Source organism: Aphelocoma coerulescens, chromosome 6, assembly GCF_041296385.1.
Source record: "Aphelocoma coerulescens isolate FSJ_1873_10779 chromosome 6, UR_Acoe_1.0, whole genome shotgun sequence".
Lineage (NCBI taxonomy): Eukaryota > Metazoa > Chordata > Aves > Passeriformes > Corvidae > Aphelocoma > Aphelocoma coerulescens.
Genome location: NC_091020.1, coordinates 36,245,038 through 36,256,794, shown reverse-complemented (window position 1 = coordinate 36,256,794; position 11,757 = coordinate 36,245,038). Strand labels below are relative to the sequence as shown.

The 11,757-nt window shown below is 55.4% G+C and overlaps 1 protein-coding gene across 1 annotated transcript in view; it reads left to right on the top strand.

Moving 5' to 3' along the window:
• The first annotated feature begins 953 nt into the window (after window positions 1-953).
• TCERG1L (transcription elongation regulator 1 like) overlaps window positions 954-11,757 on the top strand; it is a 50,140-nt gene continuing 39,336 nt past the window's right edge. The window contains 4 exon segments of the mRNA XM_069020295.1: window positions 954-1,153; window positions 1,155-1,322; window positions 2,872-3,018; window positions 3,860-4,040. Of these exon segments, the coding sequence (XP_068876396.1) occupies window positions 1,025-1,153; window positions 1,155-1,322; window positions 2,872-3,018; window positions 3,860-4,040 (625 nt within the window). The 5' untranslated portion in view covers window positions 954-1,024.

Below are 11,757 nucleotides of genomic sequence, written 5' to 3'. Positions count from 1 at the left end.
GCTTGCTCATCTCCTTCATTTCACAGTAGAGAGGAGACGGCAGCAGAAACAAACCCACAGGTTGTAAGGGAACATTGCTGGGCCTGGGGCGCTCAGCCCGGAATCACCTGGGCTGGGCTGGGCTGGACTGGACAAGGGAGGTGCTCTCAGGCAGCAGCAGCGGCACCAGGCTCCTCTCCTCTGGTCTGCCAGGAAATTCCCAGGATCCCAGACTGGTTTGGGTTTGAAAGAACCCCAAAACCCACCCAGTGCCAGCCCTGCCATGGCAGGGACACCTCCCACTGTCCCAGGCTGCTCCCAGCCCCAATGTCCAGCCTGGCCTTGGGCACTGCCAGGGATCCAGGGGCAGCCCCAGCTGCTCTGGGCACCCTGTGCCCCAGCTCACAGGGAAGAATTTCCTCCCACTATCCCACCTAAACCTGTCCTCTGGCAGTTTAAATCCATGTCATTTTCATTGACGGCAGAAGGGTCTCGGCTGAGGGGCAGCCGTGGGATACCCGACCCTGCTGCTACTCTGACTCCGTGGCACTCGCACGGCCTGGGAAAGGGGGAGACTGGGGGGGTCGGGAAGGTTTGGGGGCTGCGGCTTCTGGGGACGGCGAGGAGGTTGGGGAGCTTTGGGGGTCGGAGGTGTTGAGGGGGTTGGGTGGTCCGGGGAATTTTAGGGGTGAGGGGGGCTCCGGAAGGTTGGGGGTGTCGGCAGTGCCGGCGCACCCCAGCCGTCTCTGCCCTCCCCACGCGTCCCCCGCGGGCAGGGGCTGCCTCCCGCACCTGCGGCCGCTGGGGATGACGCCGAAAATCCCACTCGTTCCTCCGCCGACCCACAGCGACCCTGCCCCGGGGCCGGCGCCCCGTCCCTCCGCCCGTCCCTCCGCCATCCCTCCCCTCCCCGGGGCGGCCCCGCCGCGCCCCCGCCCCGCTCCCCCCGCGCCGGGCGGAGCCTGCCCGCGGTGCCGCGGGCTCGGAGTTGCGCCGGGCGGCGGAGGCGAGCGGAGCGCGGCGCTCCTGGCCCGGGCCATGCAGGATGCTCCCGGCCGCCGCCCCGCGCCCGCCGCCGCTGCTGTGGCCGCCGCCCGCCGAGCCCCCCGCTCCCCCCTGGGCCTGGGTGCTGCCCGCGGCCGCGGGGCTGCTCCGGGTGGGCGCTGCCGCCGCCGGGGCCCCCCCCCCCTCCTCCTCCTCCTCCTCCTCCTCCGCCGCCGCCGCCGCTGCTGCTGCTGCCGCCCCCCGCGCTGGTGCGGCCCGGGCCGGGCTGGCGCGGCCCCGCCGAGCCCCCGCTGCTGCCGCTGCTGCCCGCGGCCGCGGAGCCGCTCCTGCACGGCCAGGTAAGGGCGGAGCCGCCGTGCGGGGACACAACTTTCCCGGAGCCGCCGGCCCCGGCACCGAGATCCCCGCCCGCGGCGGGGACGCGCCGGGCGGGATGGGGGCGGCGGCGGGACAGACCCCGCGGGGCAGGGGGGGCTCCCCGGGCGCTGCATTCTCCCTTTCCGAGCTCCGCATCCTCCCCTTCCCCGGGCGCTGCATCCCCCTTTTCCCGGGCTCTGCATGTCCCCTTCCTGGGTTCTACATCCCCCTTCCCCGGGCGCTGCATCCCCCCCTTCCCAAGCTCTGCATCCCCCCTTCCCCGGGCGCTGCATCCCGCTTTTCCCGGGTTCTGCATTTCCCTTCCCCGGGCTGTGCACCCCTCCCTTCCCAAGCTCTGCATCTCCCCTTCCCCAGGTTTTACATCCCCCTTCCCCGGGCTCTGCATTCTCCCTTCCCCGGGCTCTGCATCCCCTTCCCCATGCTCTGCGCCCCGCGGGCTCGCTCGCCGGTCACGGCCCCGCGCGTGTTGGAGCGCGGCACTTCCAGCGGCTCTGGAAACGTGCGGCGGGCATTTCTCCGGGAGGAGAGGGGCTGCCAGAGGTGCTGGGGGTCCGTTCGATGCGGCCGGGGGGTCCCTCCGGCGGGGCTCGGCTCCTCGCCGGCTGCAGGATGCGCTTTCCGCAGATGCAGCCGGAGCGGGAGGGATGCTCCGGGCGCGCTCCGGCAGCCGGGGCAGCATCGCCGCTGTGCGCTCTGTGAATATTTATAAAGACGAAAGTTTTGAGCCGTGTCACTGGAACCAGCGTGTCGCGCCAGTGCTTTCCCTGATGAATATTTCAATTATTAATTGCTGCCATGAGGCTGCTCGCGGTAGCGGAGCCTGCAGCAGCCGGGTGTTCGTCCCGTCACAGCGGAGGGGTCGGAGCTGTGCGCGCAGTTTTGCCTCGGCTTCATGTTTTTTTGGTAGACAGTAAAAATAAACGCGAGCTGTGAGCGCTGTGGTGTCCGCTCGATTCGGTGTGATGATTTCCAGCCTTTTCGAGCTCGAGCGTCTCTTGTGGTTCGGGAGAAAACAGTCGGTGCTGCTCTAATGAAACGGGAGCATCAATTATTCCCCAGCGGGAGACCACTCGACGAACCTGCAGAGGTGGTTTTGCTGTGGGAACCCACTTGCCAGGCGAATTTAAGTTGAGAAAAAAACCATTTCTGCCGTTCCCTTTGGTTCTCCAGACGCGTTTTAAGGCACCTCCTGGTGCTGTTTTGGGTTCGCGTGTGAGGTTCAGTGTGAGCAGAGGAAGCCCCGCTTGCCTGGCGGCTGCAGCCATTGCCGGTGCTGCCCTGCTCCAGGTTATGGGTTTGTGGCTTCCCGAACCGCTCTGTGCCGCCAGTGCCGCTCGCTGCTCACCCTGCGATGCCCAAAGAAACACAAACCCTTGGGCTGAAGGGACATTCCTGACATTCTCCGTGCTCATCTGTCACGTAATTAGGAAATCATGGAAAGCATCGGTTACTCAGGGTAAAAATCCTTTTGTTAACTCCTCCTCCTGTGGTTTTTTTTCCCCTCCGAAGTGGCTATTTGGAGCTCACTCCCCGGTCGTAGGATTTTCCCCTTCTTCCAGCGTGGAGTTTGTTCCGGTTTTGCCGCCCGTGTACACAGCCACGGTGCCGCCTCACGCCGGGAAGAGCTGGATTGATAAAAGGCTGCCCAACTGCAAAGTAAGTGCGGTCCTGGCGTGCTGAAGGGTTTTTAAGGCTGGAGCATATGAAGTACATAAGCTGAAGAGTGTTGTGGGCTCAGTGAACTGGGGAGGGCTGTGAGAGGTCGGTGTTTGTCAGGAAAACCCTGCGGAGGAGGAATGTTGGAAGGGGCAGGTGATGGAGCAGCAGTTACAGCCTCACTGTTCCCGAGTTTTAATGAGACTGAAATGTCTTTAGTATTCATTCCTTTGAGTAGAATGTCTTCATTTTCCTACAAGATGTGATTATGGGGGTTTTCCATCTCCCCTTTCTCCCTGGTTTTCCCACTGCTTGTCCCTAAGGGGTGCCACAGTCCAGCGCTGGCAGAGCTGCCACACCCCCGGTGCTAGGGTGTCCCTCGGGGTCCCGTGTCCCCATCCCGCCTCCATTCCCCACATCTGCCCATTTGCCAGCTGTGTGCTGAACAGCTGGTTTTGTCCTTTGTCCCCTGCTGCAGCTCAGCTGTTTTGTGCCTTTGTCCTGCCCTGTCCCTCATCCCCATGTCCCGGTTGGGGACGTGACCCTGGTGCCGACGGGGTCACTCGGAGCGGCTGTGTCAGGACAACACTGCCCTCAGTGATTCCTTGCCTCCTGTGCTGCTGCAGCAGCTGATGAGTCATGTCAAAGCCAATTAATTTTTAAGTGGTCTCTTCGATTCAGCCTCGGCAGGGAGGGAGCAGAAACCCACCTGGTCTGGGAAGTTTGTCCCCAGCTGAGGCACTGCCTGTTGTAATATTGAGTAAAAGACGCTTCGTTCTCACTTGTATTTCTGAATTTTGGATCTCAAACTGTAACATTTTTCTTTCTTTCTGTTGGACAGATCTACTTGAACAATGCCTTTGCCCTGGATTCGGCCTGGATCCAACCTGAGGAGTCCAGGCTGTTCCAGGGGGCTGAGAAGCCTCTGCTGCTGAGCAATCAAGTAGCCATGGCTGTAGCCAGGCCAGCTGCTGCCTCCAGGCCACTGCCCACGCTCATCTTGGCCCCTCAGCTGATCCCAGGTCAGGATATAAGCGCATCAATAATTAAGTACCTGCCTGTTTCTTGGTGTTTTTCCCTTAATGCATCCCCCAGAGAGGCAAAGCTGCTCTCCAAAGTGAAGGTTTGCTTCCATTCAGCTGAAAATCTCTTGCTTGAGCAGACCCTTGATGGCCAAGTGCAGTTCATCCTCTGAATGACTCTGAGAGAAGGAAAAGGCCGCGTGCAATTATGGCAGATTGTGCCAGGCTGTTCTGTAGCTGCTTGGTGACCTCTGCAAGGAAGGGACCAACCACTCCCCATCTACTGAGTTTGTTTTTTAAACAAGAAATCGCTGACAGCCTGAAAGATCCTGTGATTCTGTGGCACAGCCCATGCAGGATTCTGCTGTCTGCTCATTTTAAGAGTTTGGTGGGGTCTGTGCAGACAGCCAGCAGGAGAGCAGAGCAGTGGATCCGTCATCTCATTACGGCTCAGTCATTTGTGAAATAAATTCCATTAATCTGCGTGACTTAACAGAAGAACTAAAAGCTATAAATATAAATATTAACTGTGTAAATATTCTGTGATGCTTTAGGTAACCAAGATTTATACCTGGAAAAGAACATTTATCCTTGGCCAAGAGCAGACCATGCATTCCAGTAGGGTTGGAGCTCTGTTTTGTTGCTGCAGGAGTAAATTAAAATAGCAGTTGTTCTATACAGAAGATTGAGGAGTAAAGTGTCACTGATGCTTCAGCCCCTAAGTACACTCTTAAACTGGGAATTAGAATTACTGATTGCTGCCAGTTGTTCCTGCCCTCCTCAGAAGGTGCTGTCCCTGGGGTTGAGAGCAGAGGGGTTGAGGCTCCCTTTCCGTGGCCTTTCCCCAAAGTAGTTTGTATTTCAGAGCTGTGCAGCACTCAGGATGTTGTGTTTGCCATCAGTGCTGAGGTTTGGAGTGTGTTGGAATAGATCCTGGCTCCTGGGCTCATTAGCCAGCCTGATTAATTAGCAGGGAATACCCTGGAACGTGTTGGCCCATTCAGTCTGGGTCCATGTTTTGGTGTTTTAGCAGAGCTGTGGCTCAGCTGTCCTCTCCTGCTGCCAGGACTGCCTGGGGCTCAGCTGGAGGAGGCACTGCTGTGACAGGGGAGACCCTGTCATTAATCCATTCCTATTTATTAGAGTATTTATTGGTATTTATTACCCATAAAAGCAGCTGTGTGCCCAGGCTGCCTGGGGAGTCACCGAGCTGTGCTCCCAGGCAGGAGGAACAGGGGCTGTAAGGATGGGTGTGCTGGTGAGGGAGGGGGTCTGGGCAGGGGAACCACAGCCCCTCCTCTTTCTGCATGTTTAAAAAAGTCAGTATTTTAAGATATTTCTATATTTTAAATGTGCACAAGCATATTTTATCACGTGCAAAGTGTCAGATAGAAGGCAAGAGCATTCCTGGGCTCAGGGACAGTGCCAGGCAGAACAGGGACACTGCCAACCTGGTGCCACGTCTGTGGGCTGCAGGGAGCACCGGAAGGGAAGGGTTTCATGCCTGTGCCCATGGCTGTTTGCTCAGGAGCCCTGCAGCTGGATCCTGCTCTTCCCCCAGCAGCAGGTTCAGTGCTGGCTTCCACCTCTGAGGTGGGAGAAGGGCAGGGAGAAGCATAAATCCCCCCAGCCATCTCTGTAAATAATGGAATCACAGAATCATGGAATCCCAGACCTCAAAGCCCACCCAGTGCCAGGCCTGCCATGGCAGGGACACCTCCCACTGTCCCAGGCTGCTCCCAGCCCCAATGTCCAGCCTGGCCTTGGGCACTGCCAGGGATCCAGGGGCAGCCCCAGCTGCTCTGGGCACCCTGTGCCAGGGCTAGTCAAGAATTCCTTCCCATCCTTCTTGAGATCTCCTCTCTGGTTGCTGTGGTCAGTGCCAGTCCAACATCCCAGGCTGTCAGGGGACTCCAGAGCTCGTGAGGGACAAGTGGCCATTCCTGCAGGGTGGCCTGGTCCCTGCCCTGCAGCCACAACCAGGAGCTGCTTCTCCAGGTGTTATGGCAGCACTGGAGGTATTTCCTGTGGAATCCTTGCACTTAATGTGAAGAGTAATAAAAATTGCTCGGTTAAGTGGGATAAAAGGGAAGTTAATCAGGTTTCTGTGCAGGATTCATTTCGGGAGCCGCTCCTACGGCGGCTCTGCCTTCCCCAGTTATCAGTAATGATATAATTGTTTTCTCAATGGAGCTGCAGCGTTCCTCAGATAAAGGAGTGAGCACGGAGGCTGGCGAAGGGTAATGTGCATAATTTAACAGCTGCAGCTCCAGCTACTCCAAGGTGTTATTTACTGTGAGAAGCAGCAGTTATTATTCTCTCACAAACTGCAAAACGTGAATTTATGTACTCTGTGTTGAGTGTTTCTGAGAAGGGTGGCCTTTTGCCTGGCAATGATAGCCTGGTTTATGTGTGCGGGGGGCGGCGCTTTGGGGAGGAAGGCAGCATTTAGATGTTTCTGCAGAGAGAAGACTGTGACAAAGGATTCAGATTGCTGTGATTGGTATTTCTGTAAAGAAAGGATTCAGATTTCTGTCTCCTGCACTGCGCTCTCGGCTGTGTGGGTCAGGGCTGGCCAGGTGTGTCCCTGTGCCCCCCCCCGTGTGTCCTGCACATCCCTGTGAGCTCAGGGCTGCTGGATGGGGTGAGGGAGTGCTGGCAGGACCCCTCGGTGGCACCCACCAGGTGAAAGCAGGAGCCCTGTGGTACAGGACATTCCGTGCTTTCCCTGTCCCTGATGTCATTCGGAGGTGTGCTGGTGCAGTTGGGCACTCCTGGCTCTCAGGAGCATCCCCACCAGTGCTCCCTTGCCAAGGGCGTGTTCCTGTGCGTGTGTTTGGGAAGGGTTTCACGGAACCATGGAATGGTTTGGGTTGGAATGGACCTTAAAGCTCATCTGGTTCCATGTCTGTCCTGCTTAGAGACACGGATGTTGTGTGGGACGTCCCAAGGACATGAACATTTGGATCCTTCTCATTAATGTCTTTTCTTTCTCTTAATGCCAGTACCCTTTACAGAACCGAGCCAGTGTTTCTTGCAGCCAGCAGCAGCACTGGCTTTGATATGGAGATACACATCCAAACACAGAAAAAACCAGTTTGCTCGGTGATTCCAGTTTGTTAATTCCAGTTTACAGATCTATGAATTAAATAGGGCTGCTCTGTGTTAGATTTGGGTTCTATTTTCTCATGAAATAAGTGACCCAGGACCTCTGACCTCCTGTACTTCCTAAGCACAGCTCAGTGTTTGAAGCACATCTGCATTTACAAGCACTCAGGTTTTGGCTTCCCAAATTGGATTATCTTGTAGTTAAGTGCGTGTGCTGCTCCCTGTTTGGGGACCAAGAATAGCACAGCAGGACCCCATTCATGTCCCTGCAAAGCCATCAAACCTCTCTTTGTTTGTGGAGCATTCAAGCACAGCCGAGCTGAGCACTTTATTAGGTCTGGGAATGCTTGGCTTTAATCACAGCCTTCACAAAGTTTTTGTTTTGCTTATTAAGTTTATGGGGTTTTGGTGCTTTTCCTGTTATCTCTCCAAATCAAGAGAAACTTTGAGTGACGGTTGTTTTCCCACTTAAATGACATAAATATACCCACGAGCAATGTCTTTATGGGCTGGGCTGGTGGTTCTGACCTTTCCTTAACATGATCCTACCTGACCCTGAGACCTCCTGGTGAATAAATCCAGCTCTCCCGGTGCTTCCAGGGCAGGGGGTATTTGTGAGGAGCCAGGGATTTGCATTTATTGCCTCGGAGCAGAAAAGTGAGCGGGGCTGTTCCTGGGTTTACAGTGGCACTGCCATCGGCTGTTTTCCTCCTTGGAAAGCAGGGATATCCAGAAAGCAGGGGTATCCCTGTGTTCTCCTTTGCAGGGACATCGGGGTGTTCTCCTCACAGGGATATCGGGGTGTTCTCCTCACAGGGATATCGGGGTGTTCTCCTTTGCAGGGATATCGGGGTGTTCTCTTTGCAGGGATATCGGGGTGTTCTCCTCACAGGGATATCGGGGTGTTCTCCTTTGCAGGGATATCGGGGTGTTCTCTTTGCAGGGATATCGGGGTGTTCTCCTCTCAGGGATATTGGGGTGTTCTCCTTTGCAGGGATATCGGGGTGTTCTCCTTGCAGGGGTATCCCTGTGTTCTCCTTTGCAGGGATATCAGGGTGTTCTCCTCTCAGGGATATTGGGGTGTTCTCCTCTCAGGGATATTGGGGTGTTTTCCTTTGCAGGGATATCGGGGTGTTCTCCTCACAGGGATATCCCTGTGTTCTCCTCACAGGGATATCGGGGTGTTCTCCTCGCAGGGATATCGGGGTGTTCTCTTTGCAGGGATATCCCTGTGTTCTCCTTGCAGGGATATCGGGGTGTTCTCCTCACAGGGATATCGGGGTGTTCTCCTCACAGGGATATCCCTGTGTTCTCCTCACAGGGATATCGGGGTGTTCTCCTCACAGGGATATCCCTGTGTTCTCCTTTGCAGTGGGATGAAAATCCAGATTGATCCATTGAAACTCCGCACACCCTCCTGTCTAATACATCATTATTACATCACCTGCCTCCTGCAGAATCGTGTCACTGGTACAGGCTCACCGAACACGTCTCACTGCCCCTGCCCGGGCCCTGTGGGGGTCTCTGGTGTCGTTTGGGAGGTGCCTCCCTCTCAGTTTTGAGCCAGGTTCAGCTCAGAACCCCAGGTCGGTGCAAGGAGGAGGTGCCATGTTCCCTCGGGCCAATGCCAGTGTCTTGAGGTGACCTTATGATGTGTATCCCATATCGCTGCATAGGCAGCGATATGGGATACACATCATAAGGTCACCCCAAGACAGCCAGGCAGGTTGTGAAGTACAAGAACTTTCCATAAACATTGAGTTTGACACCCCTGGGAACATCTGTTTGCATTCAGAAGGGGGTTAAGGGTGACAGAGGCACCACCAGGCTCCATCTGCAACCAAGGTCAAAGGAAGGGACAGCGAATGCTGCTTTAAGTCCTGGAGCTTAAAAATACAAAGAATCCTACTTGAAAATACAGAAAATTCTGCTTAAAGCCATCAGGTGGGCTGGGGGGGCTGTGGAGCTGTGAGGAGCTGGGCTGGGTGCAGGCACACAGTTCCTCCCAAGAGGCTCTGGGAGCTGCTGCAGGCAGGACTGCTGTCAGGGGGTGCTGGTGACGTTGGGAACAGAAACACTGGAAGTGCCCAGGGAGGTCTGGAGTGCCCATCCCTGGAGGTGTCCAGGGAATTCCTGGAGGTGGCACTCAGGGCTCTGGGCTGGGGACAAGGTGGGGATGGGGCACAGGTGGGACTCAGTGATCCTGGAGGGCGTTTCCAGCCTCAGTGACTCTGGGATTCAGAGGACAAGTTTTCACCTCACTGCCAGGATGTACCATGGCCTGGCAAAAACAGATCTGTGGAAAACACCACTGCTAGAAAAAATCCTGCATTTTCCCCCTCATTGGAATATCAGTGATAGTATTTTACTCCTCTTTTCATGGCATTTGACTTTTGAAATTCCCCCTGTAAATGCAGGATGATTAATGGTAACTCAAATCCTTTCAAAGCCTCTTTGAAAAAAAACTTACAGCAAGACCTGGTTTGTTTCTGAGGAGAACTTCTCACATGGAAGCCCCCAGCTCTCAAGGAGTCCTGGGCCAGCTTCCAGAGGCTTTGGCAAATCCAGCATTGTGTTTGAGTGGATGAACTGTGGGATGCTGTTGAGCTGAGGCAGAGCAGGAGCGTGGCCCCGCCAGCCCCTGCCCGTGCTCCCTGTCCAGCACTGACAGCCACAGGGATAGTCCTTCCTCCCCAGAATTATTCAGCAGGAGAGAAGGAGAGAGAACTTCATCAAAGGAGGGGAAACCACCCAAACTTCTCTTTCAACTGAGTGATGAAACTTTAATAAGGGACTGATGAAAGTTTAATAAGGAAGCCCAGCTCCAGGAGTGTTGCTCATCGCAGGCTCCGGCTGGCCAGGCAGCCCAGGCTCACATTATTTTCCTGTTTTCCTGCCCTCTTTGGGGAAATCGCATCCTCCTCTCCAGAATAAAAGAATCAAATGAGAAATAAACAACCTTTCTGCTCTTGTGCCCTGCAGGAAGCCACAGAAAAGTCGTGTTTGCAGACAGCATTCGTTTTCACAAGAGCTACAGGAGATGTTTTGTGGGTTTTTCCCAGCAGCAGACAGCTGGAATTGGGAATGAGCACAGGCTCTGGGAGGGCAGGTGTTTGACCTCACTGAAGGATTGTTCCAGCTCCCAGGTGAATGAACAAGAAGCTTCTATTTGAGCTTGGATTAGTTGGACACTGATCATATTTTGTTCTTTTAATTTCCATTGTCACTCTGGCAGAAAATCTGTTGTCATCTATCCATTTCTGAATGATGAAAACTTAAATATTTGTGGGTTTTTGTGGCCTGTGTGCCTGTTATTTAGTGCACCTGCAGGTGCTCCTTGGCATGGAGGAATACTGGAGAAATAATGGACTTTTTTGGTGACACTGAAAATACGTGACTTCTGTTTGGCTAATGCAGGGCTTATTGTTGGGAAATAATTGTTTGTAAAGGGTTGTGACAAAGCTGGGAGAGCTGGGAGTGCTTACCTGGAGAAGGGGAGGCTCCAGGGAGAGCTCAGAGCCCCTTGCAGGGCCTAAAGGGGCTCCAGGAGAGCTGGAGAGGGACTGGGGACAAGGCATGGAGGGACAGGACCCAGGGAATGGCTTCCCAGTGCCAGAGGGCAGGGCTGGATGGGAGATTGGGCAGGAATTGTTCCCTGGGAGGGTGGGCAGGCCCTGGCACAGGGTGCCCAGAGCAGCTGGGGCTGCCCCTGGATCCCTGGCAGTGCCCAAGGCCAGGCTGGACATTGGGGCTGGGAGCAGCCTGGGACAGTGGGAGGTGTCCCTGCCATGGCAGGGGTGGCACTGGGTGATTTTTAAGGTCCGTCCCAAGCCAAACCATTCCCTGATCTTATCCAAGGTCTCTGCTGTGGTTCTCCTCCCTGGAGTTGTTGTAGGGGGGCTGCATCCCTCACCCCACAGTCACCCTTCCCAAGCAGCCACTCCCTGTGCTCCTTGCCAGGACACACAGGGAAAGAGACACCTCGGGGTGATGAAATGCCTGGAGTGACGAGTGGGACCAGATGGGGATTTGTGGGGCCACAGTTGTCTCCTGTTGCCTGCAGGACCTGCACCCGAGCTGGGAGCTTTGCTGGATGCCATAATAAGCTGATGATTGCTTAATTTTTGAATCCTGAGCTCAGCGTGGAGGGAGGAACAGCTGCTGTTTGTCAGATCTGCTTTGCTGCTCAAGAGTTTCACAACTCCTGTTCTTGTTTATTTAAATATTTAGCCAAGATTGAGCTCTGAAGGTCTTCCCTGCCAGTGTCAGACTGGGGAGTGAATGGGGCAGGGCCTGAAGGGTGTTTGAGCTTTGAATTGGGAGATTCCTGGGTTCCATTGGCAGGGGCTGCCCAGGGAGGTTTGGAGTCCCATCCCTGGAAGTGTCCAGTGAGGGTCTGGAGGCGGCACTCAGAGCTCTGGGCTGGGGACAAGGTGGGGATGGGGCACAGGCTGGACTTGATGATCCTGAAGGTCTTTTCCAGCCTCAGCGATTCCATGAAGTGCCCTGTTGTGTTTTTGGGATGAAGGAGATGAGATGTAGAGCTTGGTTTGTGTGCAGGGCACGGGAGAGCAGCCAGGCAGGTGAGGGAAGAGTGAGTGCCTAATAC